We start from the raw sequence: 23,517 nt of genomic DNA, 5'->3' as shown, positions 1-23,517 counted from the left end.
TTAAAGCCTTTTTCCATCAATAGGCAGGTCCTGGAGCTGCACAGATGAGAGACAGAGGTCTGCCTTCACAGAGTCATAGAAGGGTTGAGGCTGGAAAGGACCTCTGGAGGTCACTGGGTCCAACCCCCTGCTCAAGCAGGGCCACCTAGAGCCAGTTGCCCTAGACCATGTCCAGACAGCTTTTGAATGTCTCCGGGGAGGGAGAGTCCACCGCCTCTCTGGGCAACCTGTGCCTGTGCTTGGTCATCCTCACAGTAAAAACCTTCCTGTTTCCACATGAGCAACAGCAGTTTTACTTAAACATATTCAGCGTATGTGGGATGGATCCTCAAACGTTGCTCCACTGTAATGTCAGCTGATGTTTGTATGCAGCTTTTTCAGTTTCATGTACAAAGAACAGGGTGTTTCTTTAATGGAGTTCATTATTTCTTCTGGGCTATGCTGAAAGAGGGGAGTTCTCTAGGGAATAGATAGTGGTTTAACTCCATGCTTCCTTCACTGATCTCATAAGAGATATTCGTGTGTATCTGAACAGATCCATTTCCGGGCTTTCACTGTGGATTTATGAGGGATACAGTTTATGCAGAAAACTGACTGAATTCCCAAGAGACTGAAAGTATGAATCTGGCTAACTTACACTCAATTTTTTGTGATGCCTGCTCAGTTGAACATAAGGCGTTAGCTCTGAGACCTGCTTCCCAAGAGAGCACAAAAGCAAGATTTCACTGTCCCCACCATATGATGATCAGGGTGAGGCTGAGGCAAGACAGCTTAGAGTGGAATCCGCCATTTAGGCAGCCTTGGTCTGTGGTTCCAGCTTGGAGTTTGGCATATGTGGCTAACAATTGCTTTTGTACCTCTTGAACACCACAAATAGTGTAGTAGGCAGTTCAAGTTTGGTTATTTATCTGCTGTGGACTATTGCCTTACGCAGATGATTTTGAAGTTGCACATAGTTGAGCCTCCAATGCAAATCCCTGGCTAGGTAATATGGGAAAGGGGTTACCTTTGCTATTTGTTTTCTGTTACCTCTATGTCATTCAGGAGGGAGTGTGGATGTTCATTTTTCTTGAGAAGCTTGAAAAATGAGGTATTTTGTCTTTGTTTGCATTATTTCTCCCTGACTGGCAGAGCATGTAACTGCTTGTTGCGTGCCTGTTTGTTCATAAAGAACTAGCTGCTGAGAGTGTTTTTTGGTTTATTCCCCCCCCCCCTTTTTTTTTTTTTCCCCTGGAAACAATAGAAACAACACTGAAGCATTCATGTTGGAGAGTGAAAGCTCCCCCCTCAAGCCTTCTCCTGCCAAATATCTTCATGGGCTTTGAAAACAAGAAAAATACACTTAATTTGGTCCAGTTCTTCCCTCAAGCAGTACTTTCTCTCCAGAGAGGTTTAGAGCAATGCCACATGTCTGTGCTCTCCTGTGTTGCATGAACCAAATCTTTTCCAGCTGATGTCCAAATGTGATGGAAACTCCAGATAAGAAAAGTAATGGCAGATGTCAGAGGATGATGCTTGAAAAAAGATGAGTGATTTGAGGTCTGCCAAGGGGCCTAAGAGTATGTGAAGAAAAGTGTAAGAGTGTGGAGACAGACGTGGCTGAAGTACAGTAATTTAGAGCTGATCAAGTAACAGTGTTGGAGAGTAGGTTCCTGCTGGTAAGAGCAAAACTTCCAGGGACACATGGGATGACTTCAGTTGAAGAGGGTGTCTCTCTGAACACTGGCGTTCCTAACCACGCAGCACAAATTCACTGACCAGCCAGGCTTTCATGCATTCTGCAACTTAGGGAAAGAATTCTGTAAGCAATTTTTGTACAATGGCTAGGCAATGCTTGTCTGGGTGAGTGCAGGATGGTGGTGCACCTCTGCATTGTGCCCTGATGGATGTGGGGATGACGGAGTGCACACCAGAAGCTATCAGCTTGCGCTGCTCAGGAGGGTGGCCGCTTTGTCCCATGCAGACTGGCTCAACTGTGTGACCAGGGCATGGCCATGCTGTTTGTTTTGGACTTGGTTGCCAGGGAGCCCTGATCTGAGCTGTGAAGGGCAGAATCGGAGGTGAGGAACATGATAGCAAAGCAGTCTCACCCCATACCTGCACCAAGGGCACTGAGCTCTTAGCCAGGTACTGCTAAGCAGCACTGTGGTTTTGCATGTGTGACAGTTTAATAGGAAATTGTGGGGTTTTTTCAGCCTTCTCTGTTTCCAACCTAAAGGTGGTGTTAGATTGCAGTTTTGAGTGCTAGGAATTACATGGACTTTACTGAAGACACAGTAGGTTAGTGAGAACTTGTGCAAAAGGAAACAAAGAATTTGGTCAGTTAAAGTATATGGACCTTTCATTTTTATGTAGTGGGAAGGCTGGGTGCATCAGAGGAGGGAAGCGGCTCCCACCTGCCAGTTACAGTGAGGATGCTGGTGCTGGTTGTCTCTTAGGGGTCCAAATTTTTGCACCATCAGTTACGAAAACTAAAGAGCCTACACAGCGCTGTTACCTTCTGTGCTTTCTGCAGGCTGCTAGTGAGACTGTTTGAAGGTACGTACTTACCCTGGTCAAGAAGGTTTTTCTTCACCCTTTCACACTGGCTGCAGCTTGTCACAGCCTGAAATGCTGTGCAACCACAGAAGCTACTGAGGAAAAGGTGATAAGGTGTTATGGAAGTAGGTGGATGTGCAGGTACGGCTCTTCTGCTGCAACAGCACTTGCTAGTACTGCTCAGTGATGTTTGCTATAACCACAGGGTGCTGCATAGTGGACAAAAACTTGTGAACAGGGAAGGGAGAGTTGGGTTTGGGTTCCCAGTGTTAGGGGGTGTGAGTGTGTGTCTAGTGCAGACTGTCGGTTTTCCTCCTTTACTAGCCTGGTGCTGGGTACAACTTAAGCAGCTGAGGTACCAGTCATCTTCCTTCACACATCTTTACTGATCCAGCTCACGAGACAGCACTAGTGTCTCAGTTGATATGGTGTCCCCTCAATCTGTTCTGGTAAGTCTTGTTCTGCTTTGCTTCCCACTGAGGTGTGAGCATGCTGTGGGCATGCACTATGTCGCTGCAGCTGCCAGGCTGCAGTGCTGAGCCTGGCTGGCAGCAGGAGGGCTGCTATCCTCTACTGCATCCCTTTGTTACATTATCAATCACTGGGAGAGAGGGTGATAAAATACACAGGCACAGGAATGCTTTTTTTAAATGAATTTTTTTAAGAAACTGCATACATCAGAGACAAACAATAATTTAAATACCATGCAGTTTCAGTATGTACAAAAACTAGGACATAGAGATCCAGTTTAATTTTTTTCTAGTTATTTACATCATTTTCATACAGCCATAATCTGTTAAATTACAATACTGGAAGAGCACGATTAACAGCCACCACACTCACTCCTATACAAAGACAAACTATATACATACACTTGGATATCAACTGGAAAATGCAACTGGTGCAGGAGTAACTGGGATACATGAGAACACAGGTAATGTGCCCATCACCTCTTCTTTGTTTACAGAAGTTGTTCCAAGCTCGGGCAGACCAAACACCTGGGAAAAATTGTTTATTCCCTTTTTCTTTCCTGATATTTTTATTAGCCTAGTCATCTCCCATGGCTATTTATACAAAGTGATTTTATTTGCAGGCACGTTAGGGAGCCCTCATTCACGTGTAACTGTGGGTTTCCATCTTGACCATCTATTTCTATGTGTGCAAGCTTTTACTAGGCATGTTGGAATTTCTCCCCCTCTGTGGGTTTGTAATGTTTCCACAGCACAGACAGCACCGTAGAAATAACAAAGGAAGAGTTTGGTGTCAAGTTGCAGTGATAAGAGAGTGCTGTGATTAGATGGAAGTATCAGGCTGAAATATGTTTGTGTAATAGGCTCACTAAATTGTTCCAGTTAAACAGTTAGAAGTCTATAAAATTCCATTCCCCCCTTCCCTCTCCTCTTCCAGTAACGTCCACAGTGCACATGAGGAATTGTCTAGACACAAAAGCTGGCCTGAGCCTGTCCCATCAAACCTGCAGCCTGACACTTCAGCCTGCAAGTATATAACCAGAGGGTCATGGTACTGAGGAAAAGCTGCAACACTGACACCTTCTCCATTAGCCATAAATACATTGTCGGGTCCCTCCTGGCGAGGGTGCAGGTGGGAGGGTGATGCCACCATCATTTCCTCACCACTGCTTTTTTTCAAACAATCAAATCTTTCCTCTAGACATTTTGGAGTAGCTTTTCCAATCCCCACCAACTCCCCAGCTCCCCCAGTTTCCACTACATCTTTCCACAGGCTGTAGAACAGATGTCACAACTCTTGCACATTTTAAGTACAAATAACCCATGAGGATTCAGTAGATTATAATCAAATGTTTTTCTTCCTTGACTCTAGAATATTACCTCCGTTATCAGCCAGAGATCATTATCATCCAGAGATGGATGATCGGAATAGCCATTTTTTGTTCTGTGTTGATTTTTCCATTCTCTAAATCTGATGTAATGTCTTTATTACTACTGTTAATCTCCTCCTAATAGGAATGAGGCTGACTGGTGTTAACTGCAATGTTAACAGAATTTTAGCAGGGATTCCATCATCATCTGTGTGTCCTACATATATTCAAGGTTGAAGGTGGGGAAATCATGATTTTGTTGGTTTTGGGTTTTTTTTTTCTTCACCCCAACAGAACACAGCTACTTTGCTGTGATAGAGAGGGCTTCCACAGAAGAGAGGACAAGTGCTCAAGAAAACAGATTTTAAATAAAGGACTAGCTTTCCCCAGTGTGCTTGCAACTTCCCATGGATGCCAGAGGTGGGTATGCAAACCCAGTGTTCAGGTTGTTGAAAAATGCCTTGCCAAAGGTTGACTTTGCAAAATACCCAGAGTCACTGAATCTAAAATCAGATGAAGTGCCAGTTATGTGATGGTTATTACAATGCCAAATGCTTTATATGGCTTCTTTCTCCTCTCCCTTCACCTTTTCAGTAATAAGCTCTGCTTCCAATTTAGGAGAAATATAGCAGTGCTTCCACTGTGTCCTGCAGTCTGCTCAGCCAGGAGTTAACATAATTGAAAACAAAAGGAAAAGGCATTGCTGCAAGTAGCTGCCCTGGGGACAGCATGAATCCTGAGGCAGGTAGAGCATGACAACTCGCCAAGTGGTCAGCAGGGACCTACCGTGAGCCCATCCAGATGAAGGCATTGTGCTGGGGAACATCTGGCCCTCAGGACTTGGCTGGTATGTGCCTCAACCAGTGTCCTGGGGTTTATTTAGGCTACCAGACAGGCAGCCGTGGGCACTGCTGGGATCCATGCCCACACGGGACAGGGGCAGGCCCCAGACTGTCCACAGACTACCCATTCCCCAGGGACTCTATTCCACCTCTTCCTTTTCATTTTAACCAGAAAATGAAGAAAAGAAAAAATTCTCACTTTTTCTTTCCACCAGCCTGCTGAGTCCTGTGATTTCTGTCACTGCTGCTCCTTGAATGGCTTTCCTTCCCCTTTCACAGGGAATGTCTAAGCTAATGATGCCAGGGCAGGTATTAGATCCATAATGGGAACATGAGGGCTTGTTACTCTTCAGAACAGTTATATTGCAGAGCCCTTTCCTAATACAATGTATGTGTAGTCAAAAGCATAGGGTTTTGTTTTCCTTTTTGAAAGCTGTGATGCAGTCTTCTTGTGTGTGCATGCGTATGTGAATGAGTTTAAAAACATGAACCCCAGGTTTTCATGAAAATTAACCCACAGCAGTGTGTTCCTGGCTGGTATGTAAGCGCTCTGTCTTTGCTGCACTGAGCTGATAACATTGCACATTAAAGATGAAGCTGTATCTAAAGCAACTGTGAGCTGGTGATAGAGAAATCACTGTGTGTGTTTCTTTGGAAATCATTACCCAGTCTGGGAAGCGTATCACATCAGGCACCAGAAACCAGCTATTTTTTACTTCCTGTATAGCATCTTCCATCCTACAACATCCTACAAGCCAATTCTTAATAGCTGATAATGTACAGCATTGCAAGGATGGCCACAGATGAGAAATGTTTTCATTTGTCTCTCTCGACAGAGATAAATCTGTGACGTACCGAATACCATCACTAAATGTAAATGGAGTGCTTTAGCCATACTGCCAGTGTTTTGGCAGGGTAGGTGCCAAAGCAGGCCTTCTGCTTTACTCCTTCCCCCAGAGGAATGAGGTGGAGACCTCAGAAGAGGCAGGACTGTTGGCACTGTTGCAGCAGCATTGGCCACTGAACGCTCAGGTGCAAGAGGCTTCTCAGCCCATGATCAGTGAAGGGCAATGTTAGCACATCATCAGGGGAGGTAGAGAGGGAGCACAGAGGGTGGGTAGGTACATGGAAGACAATAAGAAAGGGAAAAAAACCCCAAACAGAATAATTAATAGGAATACTGTAGTAAAAAACTTTGGCCTCTCTGTTCAAACTGTCAAAGCAAAATAGCTATTAGGGAAGAAAAAAGGTGTCCTGAAGTAATAATCTGGAGCTTCTTAAAGTTGCTACAGTGCTTTGGGCCACTGACCCAAACCATGGCATAATAGTTGCTTGTATGAGCTGGAAATGATTTCTAGACAATGTTTGCCCCAGCTTGCTGGCGTTGTACTAGTTAAGGACTTGATTCTGGAAGGTGCTGGCCTAAGTTCAGAAAAGCACTTGAATGTGTTCAGCTTCAATTAAGCCTGTCAGACATGCTGTTGAATTCAGTGAGGCTGTTTGCATGCTTACTTAGTTAAGCATGTGTTTAAATTGGCAGGTAAACCAGGCCCAGAGTGACCCGCTCTCTGAGCTCCACTTGGTCAGTTTGTGTGCTAAACCACTATAATAAAAATAAATTAAAACCAAACCAGAACACTTCTGAATTGCTGTCCTTATGCCTCAGCTGTGGGTGCCAATGACAAGTCCCACCATCCATACCAATACACCACACTCCTTTTGTTAGGCCAGGCAACACAGTCTGTCACGCTTTTCTGTGTGAGTTTAGGATCAGTTCTTGAAACACCTGATACCGCAAGGATAGATATTGCTCACCGAATCCTCAGCTCCTTCTGGCGCATGTACCTCTGCAGAGCCGGTGCAAATCCCAGCCTTGCTGCCAGATGTGCGTGTCGGCTCTTAGGCAGTCATGAGGCTTGCGTGTAAAAACAAACTACAAGCTGAGTGAATGCCATGCAGTTACTATGAAGAGATGGGTTTTGCTTGCCTGTCCTTAACATTCTCGTCATTTACTGCTGATGGGTTCACAACTGGGTTTAGAAAATCAGAGATGAAAAATAAACAGTTGGTAGAACTGAACCAGCCTTCAGTAGGGTGTCCTGTACTCTACAGCTGATGCCTTTTTCTGCTTGGGAGCCGAACAATGTGGATTGACTGGCCATAAACTTCTCCCGGGAAAGAAAAGCCTTTCTAGTCAGATGGTATTCACAGATGGGCTGGCCCATAGAGTAGTTTTGCTCCTTCACTGTCCCCATAAGGTGCTTGCAGCCTGAAAGGAGTGTTTGGTTTAAGTGCTGTAATGTCATAGGTGCTTGTCTTTTGGAGACTTCACCCAGGCCAGTGCTTCCCTGAACACCATCTCAGGGCTTTCTAGAGTCGATGACAGAGGCTTGTCAGGATGAAGGGTGCCTGAAGACGAAATGGATGCACCACCAGCTGGGCTTGAACATGTATGGCAAATCCACATGCCAGGAAAGTCTTATACATAGATGCCAAGTCTTGGCACAATTCCCACCAGGGGTATTTTCTGTTACTGAAGCTTGAACCAGCAGGTCTGATGATGCTGCAGTACCCATCACATGTAAATACAATTTTTCTTTTTTTTTTTAATATTTGTTTTTCTATTTTTTTTAAAGGCAGTTCAGAAGATTTACACTGTACGTAATGGGGAAATGAATAATACCAGCACTTATGGTTTCTTATAGTTATGTTTTGAAGATGGCATAGTAGTCAGGTAGAATTGAACTGCTACGGTCTATGAAACCTAAAACACAAGTGGGGAGGGAAAAAGAGAAATACTAAGATAATATTCTCACATGCATGTCATGCATAAAGAAACCTGGAGAGCTAATTGCTACCGTGACACCATCAGGCAGCTCAATTCCTGCAGCACTGACATCAGCCATGCTGCACTGCAGACCCAGAACAGACACACACACTTCTTGGTTCTCGCCAGTCTGACACACAGTTCATAAGCAAACACTCTTTGCACCAAAACCTACCAAATGCAGTAATATGCTTTGGGTCTACTCTGTCAGATCCCCAAGTGAGTTATTTCAGACCAGCCACTCCTCCTGCAGACCACACCATGACTGATTCAAAAAAAATTGTCTGGTTTAGACAAAACTTATGCTCCTTAGCCAGAAAGATGTACATACCGTTCATGTATGATTATTCCTGAGTGCTGGAGGCTAAAGAGGCAAGTACTGCTGAAATGGCCATGCTTTCTGCAAGTACACCCTGTGTCAGGAGCCGTGGGTTTGTCAGCTCCGCAGAGGTTTTTTATTTAGGCTTTGATTTTTCACTCCATTATGAATTAATTAATGTGTCCCACTAGTAAAGCAACACTCACATTCTTTCCTCAGCTCATGCCACTGCTTAATGACATGAATAGCTCATTACCTTGCTAATGATTTTATAATGGTGATTTATCTAAGTTTGTTTAATGGAATTACTCTATTTTGTTTAAGCGTCCTTCTTTCAAGTGCGTATTTCCCAAAGCCACTTGTCTAACCAGCAAGTCCTGCTGAACTTCTATTCCAATTTCTATTATATTAGCTATAGCCCTGAGTGTGTTTGGCTCAGACTTAGCGAGTCAAAGCCATTCAGCAGCTTTCGGATACAGTGGCACCTCAAAAGGGTCATGGCTCACCCCAACACTGTGAGAGAAGCAAATACTGCCCAGAAACCTGTGAAAGCCAAGCAGCCAGAGAGACTTCTGGAAAACTAAACCAATCGCTATGTTTGTGGGATGCTAAAGGCCTCATGGAAGTCAACAGAGCTGTCAGCTGTAGCTTGATTCCTTGTAGCAACACTCCCTTTAAAACAAAAGAGCCTCATCCTTTCTAAATGTATCATTGCTCTCCTGGAGGAGTGAGCCAAACGTCCCCCAGAGGCTGAGTCACTGGGGTCAACAGATTTAGGCCAACTGCACACCCTAAGGCTTCTTCCAGACTTTGTTGCTCAAAGGCAGCTGGCTTGGCTCCAGCAGCACTCTGTTACTGCAAACCCTGGTGCAACCACCCTAACACATGCTAGGAAGTAGACGGAAGATCATTTCTGCAAGGGAGTACGTGCTTTATACATGTGGTGAATTTTAATATAATTATTAATTTATGCACATTAAAATCCCCTAGTACAAAATTAATTTTGCCTTAAGCTTTTCTACATTTTTCTTAACAGTACTGACCGCATATTTCACAAGCATCTAGCTGATGAGTGTATTAATAAACAGGCAGCTCCATTTCTGCACCAGATCTGACTGTCAGTTGTCTCCAGCACCTAACACCTGTCTTTAATGTCTAACAGTGAGCAGGGGTTAAGGTTGATTTGCAAAGGCCTGGCTTCAGCTGACAGGCCAGGAGTTCAGCTTATCTCAGCATCAAAGCCAGAGCAGGCTCAGCACAGGCTGTGTGAGGGGACTTGTCCTGACCTTCCAGCATGCCTCGGCCCTAGCCTGTCAGAGAGGAGGGTTGTTACTTTGGGGTCATGGATAATGCATCAGCCTCTAACATTTTAAACAACAAAAACAAGTCTAAAAGTTTAAAAAATAATGCCTCTCGTCATGTCAGTCTTGCTATTTCTCCACTGCATTGCCTATAGCAGGATATGGAGGGCGGGACTGAGCAACCTGTGTGTGGGACACACGTAGTTTGGAACAGCTGTATGCTCAGTGGGGTTTGAGTGTGTGCTCATTCATGCCTACGTGCTGGTGCTGCACGAGTTCCCTGTCCTCCTTCAGACACCAACACCACTTCTAATATCAAGAGAAAAGACACGCAGCTAGAGCACCAAGACTTAAAAAATAAAGGGAGGTTACATGTCATTAACAGACAGCACATGGCTGCGTTACACCACATAATGGGGCAGCATGAGTTTGTCTGTGTGAGTTTCTTTTACAGCCTGTAATTCTACATGTTGTCTAGACCTCACGGTGTGTTCAGTCAGTGTTGGAGAAGCAGCTGCTGTGTTTTCCTTTTGAAAACAACAGTATTCATTGATAGTCTTAAAAAATGAATCTCAGCTTACCTTGTTAGATGCCTACTTAATTCATGAACTTCCATTTCACTGCTTTTAAATTCATTAAGCTCTTTTCGAATGGCTGCCTGCAAAGGACAAATAAACTCATAAATGTATAATTGAGAGAGATCAAAATAAGTTCACTTTGTTCTCAGTATATTAGAAGTGAAGAAAAACGTAAAGCTTTAAAATATGAAAAGGAACAGATATAAACATATTCTAAATCACATCAAGGGAAAAGATAAATGTTTCATTGGAACTGCTTAATCATATCAGAGATAATACAGATACAGAATCCAATTCCGCTTATTGTGTAAACACTGTCATGTACAAAACCCAAATCATCATAAGCATGAGGAAAAAAAAATGCGCACCACAGTTTCTCAAACACAGCAATCTGTTTTGGAGCTGGACTGTGGGTAAACTGGGCCTGGATACTGCCAGGCTCATGTTTGAGATGTCTCCTGCCTTTATGCGGTCCTGAATTTCCTTGGGTGAAGTTACCTGAAGTGGCTGAGGTTACTTGGGAGGGAAAAATGGATGCCTGGCTCCCTGCCCTCTACTCTGCCTCAGACTGTGCCCCTCTGACCTCCTCCTCCCTTCTGCCCCAGCTGTGCCATTTATTGAGCTAATGCCACACACTAATCCAGCAGAAAACTATCCACAGGCGGTTGTATTCAGCATCCGCAGGAGACCTGGTTACCTACAGCCTCCGTGGCTTACCCTTGAGGGAAAAGAACACCAGGGCTGACTGGCAGGAAGAGAAGTATTGAATAATAAAAAAAATAGAGGAGGTGAGTTGGAAGGACTCAGCTTTGTGGTAGAGATGGTGCTCAGCAAAACTGGCTCAAGTCCCAAGCCTAGAGTCAAGGCTTCTGGCAACCCTGTGATATTTGTAAACCACAAGCGAGTTTCACTGTGAGCATTTGGAGAGGATGTGTAAGGTGGCTGCTGTGGCTTAATGCTCCCCTGGGTCCAAGCGTGCTGCTGCTTTTCCCTGTGATACTGAAAACATCAGCATCAGTGGATGCAAGTGGCACCTCCGTTCTGTCAGGAATTTTTCTTGATGAAGGAAATCTAAACTGGCACAAACAGCATGAGCCCAAACCAGGGTTTTTGCAAAAGCCACTGATCCAGCCACTAACTACGTTTGCCTTGACAAGCCCTAAGTGATAGGTTTTGTGACTGTGATCCACTGAAAAGGCCCCTTGTGCTTTTTCTGTACAGCTTTGGTTTTTTATTTACCTAAGAATGTCTGTCAGGCTCTGCTTCCATCTATGAGGACAGAGCAATGGTGGTGCAGCAACTCAAGGGCCCACCTTCGGCAGACCAATTTGCTACTTCAGTGAAGCCACTTGGGCTGCTTACTCGCACAAGGTCTGACATTTATTCCCCTCTGCATCCCTTGTCTGTTGGAGAGATTTAAAAGTGCCCTTTTTGTTCCTATCACAGTCAGACCTGGCAAAGATGAAGTCAGACTGAAGGCAATTCCTTACATCAGCACACAGAACAAGATTTACTGACAAACACAGAAGTCCATTACTAATATCTGTTTTTCAATAAACCTCACCTGTGCTGACCAATAAAGACAGTTATTGAATCAAAGCTTTGGAAGAAAATAATCTTAAAAGATTATTAGGATGTTGCAACTTTGTCAGGCATTGTGGAGTTGATTCTAATTTATCTGGCTATTTTTTCCAACAGTGGACACAGCAGTGGGGAAAAGCAGGTCATCTGAATGGCAGAAATCAGAACATTGGTCACAGGACCCAAAGCCAAAAGAGAAATATCTGCTTCCTTATGCCATGAGGGGCATTAATATTAGAGTGACAAACAATTCTTCTGCATTGCTGAGAAAAGATTCATTTGGAGAACTCAGGCCCTTTGGTTGGGGTACTGACTTTCCACATACATTATGAAAAAGTGAGCGCAAAGTACTTTGCCTTAATGCTGAATTCTTTACCAGGCTATATTTAATAGTGACATTTAATACTTGTTCTTTTAACAGACACAGGATGAGGAAGGACCTCTCTGGACACCAATCTTCCCCCTTCCCAGCTGAAGTTTCTCCATGCCTTTCATCCCAGACAGGGATCTCTCAAAGGCTGCAGAACCAATTGGAGATAGAATCCCTCCCACATCTACCAACTGGGAGAATAAAACTAAGTTGGTCGTATAAGATCTTGTCCAACATGGTGAGATAAAAGGGGAAAAGCTAATTCAACCCAGTATGCTATGGCCTGTGGGCAGTCCAGAGGACATTTTTCTGATTTTCAGATCAGTTTATGCTGATATCCAAAACTAAACTGAAAAAAGTCCTGTCAAGGAGTAAACCAGTGCTCATGAAACTATACAAGTCCTTTGGTTAAATTATACAAGTGTAACAGGCTGCCTTTTCCTCTGTGAACAAAACCAACAGCACCATAAATGAGTGGCATGGCCAGAAACCCTGCTCCTGTCTCTAAACATTTGACATCATGGTTTCCATTGCTGCACGACTACCACAGCAAAGAAATAGGCAAGGCTTGAATTTAGGCACCTGAAAGTCTTTAAAATTACATGGGCATCATAGAGTGACTGTAAGCTCTGGAATCACTGATCAGCCTCATAGTCCTCTTTTCTTACAGTGGCCATAAAACATTTGAATCTTACTGAGGAAACACTAAGACCCTCAAAATGTGACTTGATATAATTTCCCAGCAATTTAACCCCTCTGTCACCAATGCCACAAATACCTCTGACACCAGAGACACCACTTAGCGAAAGTCCCACTAGTGCTCAGAGGACAATGCTCTCAGTACCAAACATGTGTCTGTCTGCAGGGCTCATGCAATTTCACTTCAGTGCTTAAAATATTCTGTGTTAGAAATCCTGAGTAAAGGCCCCTGCTGTAACACACTACAGAGAAGTTACCTGGCTTCAGTGGGATGGAGCATTTTTGCACCCAGGCCTGTTCTGTCCTGACACAGCAATTCTGGCAAGACCAAAACCAACAAAGAAATAATACGGCTGCCATTAAGACCCTTCCTCAAAAGCCTTGATATCCTTTTGCCTGTGTTTAAAAGGTGTAATGCTGCTAACCTTGCTCCTAGTTCCCACGCATAAAGAAGCCTTCTTGCCAAAGATTTATGACTCAAACAACAAACCTTAAGAATGAGAAGAAACTGCAGGTATGTGGGGAAGGGATGTCAGGTGCAGGTTTATTCCTTGATGGCTATGAGACCTGTGGGACGCACCGGATGCTGTTTGCTGTGACATGCCCTAGCCATTCAGATCATGGCTCTCCCAGAGTTGCTCCACTTACTTTGTCGGCGGCTGTGAGTCGTGTCCAGGGTTTGTCCGCCCTCCTGTCATAGTCCTGTGCATCTGCCACTTCCACGTAGTCACTGAAGCGGATGAGGATCTTCCTCTCACGTAGCTCTTCTACTGTGGGCCTTTGACTCAGCTGCGGGTTTGAGGAAGGAGTGGAAAAAGACATCAGGATGTCACTTTTTCCCTGTAGAGTGCTGCTTGGGGATTTGTTTTACTACAACCATCACTATGGGGGTTCAGACATTCCCAGCGCCATTCTTTTTGTCAACCTTTCACAGAATTGCTACGTGGGAGATAACCTCTTGTTGTAGCACCTTGAACATCCTCCCACCTTGCTGCTGGAGCAGCTCACTGTTTGGGAAGTGGCTATGGCTGGACACCCTAATCCCGGGTTGAAGTTGATCCCATAGCCAGAAATGAGAAGTAACACAGGAAAGTCTCAGAGTGCAGCAATGTCTCAGGAAGAGACAAAGACCACAAGACAACTTTAAAACTACCTGAGTAGGCTGTATGCTCCCCAGCCTCGAGCTGCTGTGTGTGCTTCTGTGCTGCCTGGGAAGGGTCAGGCAAAGGCACCAGGATGCTCCTGCCCTGAATTATGTGCAAAAGGTGACAAACTACTTTCCTTACCATTCTGATATTCTCCAGACTTGTCCTTACCTCCCGAAAAGGTAGGCAGGATGATGAGTAGTGCTTATTGAACTTGTCACTGTATGCTGCAGCTCTATTTTATGTCACAATGTATTTGACTTCTAACAGTTTACACTGCATACTACAAGCCAAAAAAAACCCACAATTGCAAGGGTGGATGGGATCATGCAAAGAAAGCATCTTCATTGTTCCAAAGCATTTCTGTCAAATTCCACAGCAGAAGAGGCAGCCACGGTCAACTCTCCTCTCAAATGAGAAACAGTAGTGTTCTGGTAGTCCACCTATTATACAGTCAGTTAACAAGGCTAGGGACAGGAATTGGCTTTCAGGGATCGATTCTCCTTGGATGCACAGCATGCTGGTTAATGTCAAAAGCAATTACACAACTAGTTCTGAGAAGGTGCTATACATACATGTGCACATGGCTGTACATTAGCTGCAAAAGTCTCACTATTGGAATGAAACATCAGACATCAGGGAAAATAATATCCTGCTAACACTTAGCTATACAGTGTATCATACTATTCCCACTCACTAGGAATAGGTGTGTGTTACAATAATTCACCTTTGTTAATAATGAGAGGTCTAAATATTTCATAAAACGCTTGAGACTCTATTCTGTAAAGTTATTTAGGCTCTTGAATCCACCTTCCTCCAAAATTAAGTATCTCAGTTCCCTGCATTTCATCTTCCAGGGAGAATTAAAGATTCAAACCAGCCAAGACGCTAAGTGGAGGGTGAAAAATGCCACCATTCTTCACCATTTGGGTGCTGATGCAAGATAGCTGCACCACCCGATCCTGCCTCTAGCTTTAAATACCTGTGTGCTTGTTCTTGGCATGCATGGTTGCCTCTTTCTTCTATTTTTAGGAAAGATGGTTGCAATGGGAGGTGACCATGGGATTGCCCTCCTTACACTGATAACCCTGAGCTCACAAACTGGATGCAAGCACATCATGCAGAGTGTCTGCAGAGGGGCACTAATGCCCTGCCTGTAAGATGCTCAGGAGGGCAGAAGTGAGGTTCTATCCGTCCTAGCTGCAGCCCAGCCATTTTGTACACACCAAAGGCAGAGAAACCACAGAAAGGAAGTGTAACCAGGAGCACAGATCTACACTCCACCACATAATGCCCTTGCCTAGGACAGCTGGCATCAGTCAAGTCACAGCTCAGCAGTTTGTGTATGACCTCCAGAGCCATTTTATGGTCAATCATGACATTTAATAGGGGAAAAGCTCCTTGCTGTTTTGAAAAAGAACAGCTTAAAAACTTCTGAATATTGCAAAGATCTTAACACTAGACAGTTTTCTCACAGCCACCTTCTATGGGAGGCATGAAGTTTCCTGGAGGGAGCTGCTCTGCGTGTGGCTGTCACACAACATTCCTCCTCTTTCTTCCCAGTGCTTCCCAAGAAAAGCCCCATTTTGTATACCCACATTCAGGCCAGCCGCGCTAAGGTCAGCCCATGAGGTTAGCAAGAAGCATGCCTTTCTGAACTCAGACGACACCAAGTTTTGCTTTTCAAAAAGCAAAACGTGTACACAGCAGGCATAACTTTTTTGGCTGTTTTTAGACAACAGGATATCTCTGAGCTGGAGTATCCTGTCAGAAAAGCCAGGGGGCACAATAAAGTAGACTGAAGCACGTTTAGATTTAAAACTGTTACTTTTTGTTCTAATGGAACAAAATTGTCTCTTCAGCCTGCAGCCCTGACACCTAAGTCACCTGCAAGCCAAACGCACACTGCAGTCAACAGACGGGCTTTTAACAAAAGCGAGAAAACTGAAGGGCTATCCCACACTTGGAGTATAATCCCAGTTACACTATCAGTGAGGCTTCTCTGTCCTGACCTCATCTTGAACGTGATTCCAAATTGGTAGGTTTTTCTAGTAGCTGTAGTACTAGGAGCTGCAGGTTTGTTAGCACTGATACTGTTGTTATCCGGAGAGCACAGCAGTTTTGCTTTTGATTATTTAAAATGTAACCCCTGACTATGGAAACAGAGAATTTTCATGCTGAAATAATATGGCTATACTCAAAAATTTCAAAGATAAGGGCGAGACTCCATCTTTACTTGCCTCTACTGCTTCTTTTCACACAACAGCATGAATTAAGGATGAATCACCAACCTTATCTCCACATTTCTCAGCTTTTAATATTTCAGGACATAGCCTAGATGTTGTTTCATCTTGGATTTTTTTTTTCCTAAATAAGATGTCTTACTACACTGATGACACCAACAGAATATGAAATGCTGTGAATTAAACTCTGTTTTCCTAAATGGCTACAAGGAAAGGAGGAACTGCTACAAGCTTCTCAAGCTGGAAGAGGGCTTTAAAAAACGACCAGCTCTGTTTCACAGCTTCTGTCACTCTTGACATTAGCCAGCTTTCACATTTGTGCTAATCAAAGCAATTAGCAAGTCTGTACAAAGGAGAAGGCGGGTGGCTGTTGATACACTGAAACATACAGTGCCAGGCTGTTGGCTATAGGCAGTGTCAATAAGGCAAAAGCATCAAATGCCACAGCAGCGGTGGTGCTGGTATTTACCTCAATGCTGCACAGGGTCTTAAACAGCTAATCTGGCTTGCTTGATGCGCTGGGTATATGTTGAAATCAAAGAAATGACGGTAAATGTTGAGTCACATAAGTAAATTCTTATGTTTGCAAATGCACAAATGTCAAATCAGGTGCATCACCTGCACATTTCACATCACTGAAACCCTTGGGTGGGTGTGAAGAACAGTGCACTGATTTGCACATGAAAAATGTCAAGGGCATAAGCACATTATGAAACTTTGGTGCTAATGCGCAGTTTTTAATCTTCGGTGATACCTGAATGCAAGACAGAGTAAAAGCTGCTGCTTCTTTTCCCCTGAAGTTATACAACTATTCTTGTACATTGTTTTGAGACGCCCTGCCTTTGCTTCAGAAACCTGCAGTCAGTGCAATTTCATATACTTATACACCCCATCAGAGTGGTGGGCAGCATCCCCCTGGCCACAGAGCAGTTGGAGCAAGTGAAACACAGAGACCAAACAACCAGCTCAGGGTGACCCAGGAGGCCTGGGGCAGAGCTGTGAACAGAAAAGAGATGCACAGACTGTTGTGCCAGCACTCTGGCTGTGAGAGAGTCCTGAAATACCACATGTATGTGGCCATACCACATTTATGTAGCCATAAATTTACATATATTTACATATATAAACACACAAAAACATATCCAGTACATCAAAAAGTCAATCTGATCATACTGAATGTAAAGAGAGGGACAACCACACCAAATGTTTTTCTAAAAACCATTAATTAAAGCTACAGTAATTGAACAGTTAACAAACTGCTCTTTCTCATTCCACTGCAAGTGTTTCTTGTGAGCTGCTAAGCATGAAGGCGTCTCAGTATGTTTGGGCTACACAGAGTGTCCTGGATTCATCAGTAGCAGTCATTTTTCTCCTCCTTGGTAGCTGGTGCAGTGCAGTGTTTTGACTTTCAGCTCGGGAACAGAGCTGATAACAACGATGTTTTGGTCTGGCCAAGGCCTTTGTGAGCCTCATGCTCTGCCAGGGAGGAGGGGAAGCCAGGAGGAAGCAGAGACAGGACACCTGACCCAAACTGACCAAAGAGGTATTCCATACCACAGCACGTCATGCCCAGGATGTAACTGAGAGTTACCCAGAAGGGCTGGGAGACTGCGGGGTTGGAGGAGGTATCGGTCGGTGCTTGGTCGGGCTTGGGGGGCGAGCTATTGGTCGGCTGGTGGTGAGATGATGTATTCTCTTCCCTTGTTATTTCCTTTATCATTGTTATTATTGGTGGTAGCAGTAGTGATTTGTGTTATACCTTAGTTACTAAACTGTTCTTATCTCAACCTGGGGGAGTTGCATTCTTTTCAATTCTCCTCTCCGTCCCTCTGGGAGTAGGGGGGGGGAGGGAAGGGGGGGAGTGAGTGAACAAGTTACCTGACTGGGTTTAAACCACGACAACAGAGTTTCATTCTTAAACAGGTGGGGAAACAGACCTGCAGAACAGACTCAAACTGGCTCCACTGTAGGTGTCAGTTCAGTGTCTGTTCATGTTGAAGGCACATCTCAGCTGAGATCTCACCTTGGAGTTCATTTTTATGACGTGAGCTGCAGTCTCTTAGGTCAAAATTGCTTAATACTACACACTCCTTCTTGCTCAACACCTGACAATGAGCACTGCTTCTTCTAAGAGGCAGAAGGAACTGGGCACATTTGTAACAGGGTAAAAGGACACGGTCAAGGACACGATGCAACTGCCTTCAACAGGCAGTGGTGCTCCACGTGGAGGGAAGGGTCTCATTCCACTGTGTGGTGAGTGACCTCATTATATGAGTGTGAACCAGGGCAAAAATACCTTTTGAAGTAAATGGAATTGTATTAATGCAAACACAATGTAAAATGAATGAGGACAGGACCTCCTATATCTTGTCACTGGAGGTCAAGTTTTCCTCTGTATATTCTGGATCACTGGAGATAGAAACAGGCACATTTCAGGCTTTAATACCAAGCCAATTTGCAAGGAAAGGTTTAACACAAACCCCTTTGTTCTTGGCATGGGAAATGAAGCAAACCCAAGCACTGCCACCAGGTAAAGTGGAAGGGGATGTACTCTTGCCAGTCTGGTTTTGGGATTTAGTCAAATGCGAATGCAGAGTTTGCTCCACTTGTCTTGTCACTTCATTATTGCCTATTTTGTTACCTTGCTAAAATGTTATGGATGTTATTTAAGGAAGATACCAAGGTGAAAAACTACAGATCCTAACTAGCAGCGCACACAACTTCTCTTCTTTGTTCCTCACCTTTTGTGGTAAGATGCAGGAGCAGGAAATGACGAAAATGCCTCATAGACCTTTCCCTCTGACTATAATTGCAGTTTATCCAAATTAACCCCCAACTTCTTTTCTTCTCTGACTTTTCCCCCTTCCCTGCTTCCCTCTGATGAATCCCACCTCTCTCAAGAGTTCATTATTTTGAACAGCCCGTGCTGATGCAAGCCAGCAGAGGTCAGTTAAAGAAAAGATTGAACTGCAAGACATTTCCCAGTGAGGCACCAATGAACAGAATGTTTCAGCTGTACCAGGGCAGGAATTCAATGGGAATAAAGATTTCAGATTATTGTATGGATTTTAAGAAGCAGCCACACCTCATCATTTTGGTTGTTGATTCGACAGCTGTTACAAGATTTTTAGCTTTGGAGCTAGATGTCTGGGAAATAATAGCTATTGACAGCAGGGGTAAGAGGCTATAAACAGCTCTGGGGAATGGGGAGCATGATGCTACCTGAGAGAAAAGAAAGTAGGAAAAGAAGAGTTTTATTCCTCTTTGCATGTGATTTGTAACAGGCTACAACTCTCTCTCTAATGGAAGTCCTCAGAAACTGAGTTCAGGCTTGTGTTAATTGCCATAGTGCTTGGAGAAATCAACTGCGTTTCAGAGTGGATACATTCTTAGTAGTAATTCCTGCGTGTCCAGATCTCCTCATGGAAGGAACCCACCTGCAACACTACTCCCAGAGGGCTTTTGCACATTAACGTTCCCAGAATAGGCTTGTGGGCCAAGAGCAGTGCTCAGAGAAAAAATGTCCACATGTCCCTCCACTAAAATGATGCAAATCCAATGTGCCTAAAGTTGCTCAGCGTGTCCCAAGGGGCAGGGAGAAGGAGCACAGCAGTAGCTGGATGTACAGAACCTATCCATGGGCATCTCAGGTGACAGGCAAGTACCCTTCACCTTTCCTTGGACAGGAGGGACATGAGCTATGGAGAAACTGTACTGAATAGCATTCGCCTCCATTTTGTTCTTTGAATGGCAGCTAATCCCTATGCCCAGTTAATTTGGAGTTAGATGAGTCTGAGAGGATGAAAAGTGCTTAAAGGGGCAGCTTGCTATAGGTCACCTGATCTAAATTTTCTTTTAGAAATTGCCTGTCCAGATGATGGATTCAACTGGATATTTATTGCTGACTTTATAAGGTGTCTAGACCTAGCAAGGTAATCTTACTTATTACAGCATGTCATGTTACAGCTTATCATCATAATACTGTAACAGAATGTCAGCGCTAAAGGAATTTTAAGAACATCTTTTTAATGGATGAAGTGGGTTGTTCCCTTGGAGTTGGAATGACGCCACTGAAAAAAACAGGGACAGTAGCAGCTATTCTAGTGCAAGGTCAAAAGTCTCGTCACCAGCTTCTGCAGAACCCCCTTCCTTTCTTATTACCAACTACACATGGTTGCAAGGAAGCAATGTGGCATATTTTCCTTATGTTGAATTTACCCCGGGGGCATGTGTCTGCATTAAAACTCAGTGCAAATAGAAAGGGCTGCTGGGCAAAACCACTTGCCGTGCTCAATTAAACTTCTGCTCAATCTGAGGTTTAAAATCCTTTGGTAATAAGACTTCAGTACAAATCAACAGAAAGAGTCTGCCACTCTGCTGCAGACACAATGACACATCTGGGACATGCTCATGAAAGACAGAGCTGGGGAATAACAACTGTTTTTGCAGGATTCAGTAGGTGGTTGGCATTTCTAGTTGTTATCTATCCACTTACACACTTTATTCACTCCTTTCCTCTAGTGATTTCTGAGCCTTTATGGCAGTATGTTTGGTAGGTGAGAACAAAATCTGTTGTTAGACCAGGCCTGTGGTTCTTTTTAATGAAAATTACATGTGTCACTAGGTCAATTTACAACAGTTTAAAAAGATTATCAAAATCAAACAATGCCAAGTCATGCTGCTACCAACCTCACAAACATGAGGGAGAAAAATCTTTACTAGGGAAGAAGCCACAAAAAGGCTAAAAGGAATGTTACTGGGAACAGGGGTATGAACATTACAGAGCCAGCTGCCGGGGGCTCAGACTGCTGCTGCTGTCACTGCTGCTCCTACTTAAAAGTGCAAATAAGACAAAGAAATCTTGCAGAAGACTGCTGAGGTTTCAGGGAGCAGACACTGTTGTGGTGTTACAGCAGCCTGGATGTGTTAATTGAGCATGTGGCTGTGGCCTCTGCCTGCAACAGATAATTCATGTGCTTCGTACCTTTCCTACAAAATAGCAGAGGATGGGAACTGAATGTCAATAATGCTGGTGGAGTTAGCAAGCCCTCACTTTTTAGGCAGCAGATTGGGTATGGGAAGCTTTGCTTTTTATCTGTTACAGATCTTCAGCAAATGGAATCAAGCTTTGGACTGGATTCCTGTATGTGTCCACCTGCCAATGTACAGGGAAACTGAAAGCCTGGTAAGATGGTATTTCTAGGCTTTGTGCAGAGCCCGAGTCCCATGAAACATTTGCAGTGCAGGTTCTTTCAGACAGTGATATGAGACAATGTGAGACCATCACTGCCATTGTTGCCAGGAATTTAAGTGTTATAAAAATAATATTATAGCTCTCTGGGTTGCATTCTTAGCTCCTGCAGACAACAGCAGTATTCTCCCATTGATGTGCAAGAACTTTGCTGATTTATGTGAGCTGAGAATAAGGCATGAGATTTTCAACCATGAAAAAAAGCAATTCAGCTCTCTGAATGTAACCTTTCCGTGTATATTTCGAGGCCTTTCCTTGTCATTATTTATACTGTGAAAATCTGTGACCACATAGTCCAAAAAGACTAAGTCACCTAAAAAATGTACAGGAAGGGATTGGCACTGCTTCACAAGCATGTGAGTTCTTAAGGGGGCTTTCTCCACCTCTGGAGAAAGGAAATATGTCAGTGGCGAAATAAAGTTTATCCGCAGTAAAAGGATGCATTATTGGCTATATATGTTGGGGCATCTGCAGACATTTACACTAGCTGGGAAACTGAATATGCATATCTGAAATGACTGTTCTTCAGTTTTAAGAGTAAATGACTTTCAAATGGGAGGAAACTCAAAACCAAACTATGCTTTTTTGTTCATCTTTCCCTGCCAATACAAGATTGCTTTCTGCACTATACACCATTTGTGAGTGCTTTTCTCTATTTAGTTTAAATGCCTCAAGTGACAATCTCCCTTTTCAGAAAAGGTTTATTTCCCAGTTTTATGCCTTTTTTTAGATGGAATTCTTGAATGCAATCAGCATTGTTTTAACTTTGCTCTCTTCATAATGGCTGCAGAAGCCATTACATTTACAGGAAGCAGGGTTGGACCAGTGCTAGGCTCTCTATCCTTTGCTGTTCAAAGCTCCTTCAGTTATGACTTTTGTCTTGTTTCAAGATGTTACCAGCAATAGCTTGCAAAGTGACTCACTTCACTCTGTGGACTTACACATTGTAACACTGGTGATTTCTTTTAAAGACTGCTTTAAAGACTTGTTTCACACTGTACTTTTGAAAATGGTGCTGAGGAAAAGGAAAAAGGCAAACAACTGCAGTTGCAGGGAGAAAGTTACAGTAGTGTCATAATAGGATCAAAGTTGTTTCTCACCTTACGTGTTAACCTTCGCTTTATCTCTCGTTTTTCCTCCTGCTCCTCTTGCTCATTCCGGGCTGTAAAAGATTTACAAGGATCTCAGGCTGTGGACTCATCAGGCATGCACAGTATGCAACAAAATAAGCCTCTCCATCAGTATATTAATGTTTTAGGACCTCTCTGATGCACAGTGGGTCCCTCTGGGGCTGGTGTACTTCCTCAATCCTTAGCTACCACGCTTCTTCACACACTTCATCAAACATCTACAGCCTCCTTCCTTTCCCTGTGTTGGCACCTCTTCATGTGTGTCACTCTCTAGAAGAGCCAGGCAGCAAGCCAGCTCTTCAGAAACTGTCTCGCAGCCCACAGGCCCAGTGGCCTCAGGGTTCAGCTACGATACGGTTGGATTCTGTGAGGATGCAAGGTCAATGGTTGGAAGAGAAACATACTTTTTTTCCCATTTACAGAATAATTTCTTGCAGCTCCTCTTTGGAGAGAATGGAAAAAAATCAGATTAGGGGTGCCAGGCAAAATCTGCAACTTTCCATGACCTGAGCAGTGCAGGGAGAGAGTGTCCTTCATGAGCCTTCACAACACACTGGAGTGTAAAAGCACATCCTCGGGCAATTCACTTTCAACACGAAGCCAAAAGATCATGTTACAAGTTCACACCAGGGCAAGTCTCAAACATTATCCCTCAAGAAGACAATAACATTTGAGTATACTAATTCTTCTTCAACTTAGGAGCAGGCTGTCATGCATGTCTTTACATTGAACTTCACTGAAACTCTCTAAGAGCCCAGGGTTTTAGATACTCATCTCCTCAACCAGGATCTGTTTCCACTGCTTTGTTTACAGCTGAACTGCTCCTTACTCCAGTCATGCCTGTGTGTAACAA

The 23,517-nt window shown here is 43.9% G+C and overlaps 1 protein-coding gene and 1 long non-coding RNA gene across 11 annotated transcripts in view; one reads left to right on the top strand and one right to left on the bottom strand.

Annotated features, from left to right (window-relative positions):
* The first annotated feature begins 1,902 nt into the window (after positions 1-1,902).
* On the top strand, positions 1,903-12,414 carry LOC134163245 (uncharacterized). Its single transcript, XR_009964640.1, has 3 exons — positions 1,903-2,127; positions 2,516-2,987; positions 12,248-12,414. It is a non-coding gene; the product is annotated as an uncharacterized LOC134163245 (long non-coding RNA).
* PHACTR1 (phosphatase and actin regulator 1) overlaps positions 6,339-23,517 on the bottom strand; it is a 320,959-nt gene continuing 303,780 nt past the window's right edge. For all 10 annotated transcript variants that reach the window (XM_062617920.1, XM_062617918.1, XM_062617919.1 and 7 more), the window contains 4 exons: positions 22,635-22,696; positions 13,544-13,684; positions 10,249-10,325; positions 6,339-7,984 (listed from right to left, as the gene is read on the bottom strand). In XM_062617920.1, coding sequence (XP_062473904.1) covers positions 7,969-7,984; positions 10,249-10,325; positions 13,544-13,684; positions 22,635-22,696 — 296 coding nt within the window. In that variant the 3' untranslated portion in view covers positions 6,339-7,968. The remainder of the gene's footprint in view (positions 7,985-10,248; positions 10,326-13,543; positions 13,685-22,634; positions 22,697-23,517) is intronic.

Source organism: Pezoporus occidentalis, unplaced genomic scaffold (genome assembly GCF_034315485.1).
Source record: "Pezoporus occidentalis ecotype Australia unplaced genomic scaffold, CSIRO_AGI_Poc_V1 ctg2, whole genome shotgun sequence".
Taxonomy (NCBI): Eukaryota; Metazoa; Chordata; class Aves; order Psittaciformes; family Psittacidae; genus Pezoporus; species Pezoporus occidentalis.
This window is presented reverse-complemented; position numbering and strand designations above follow the sequence as displayed.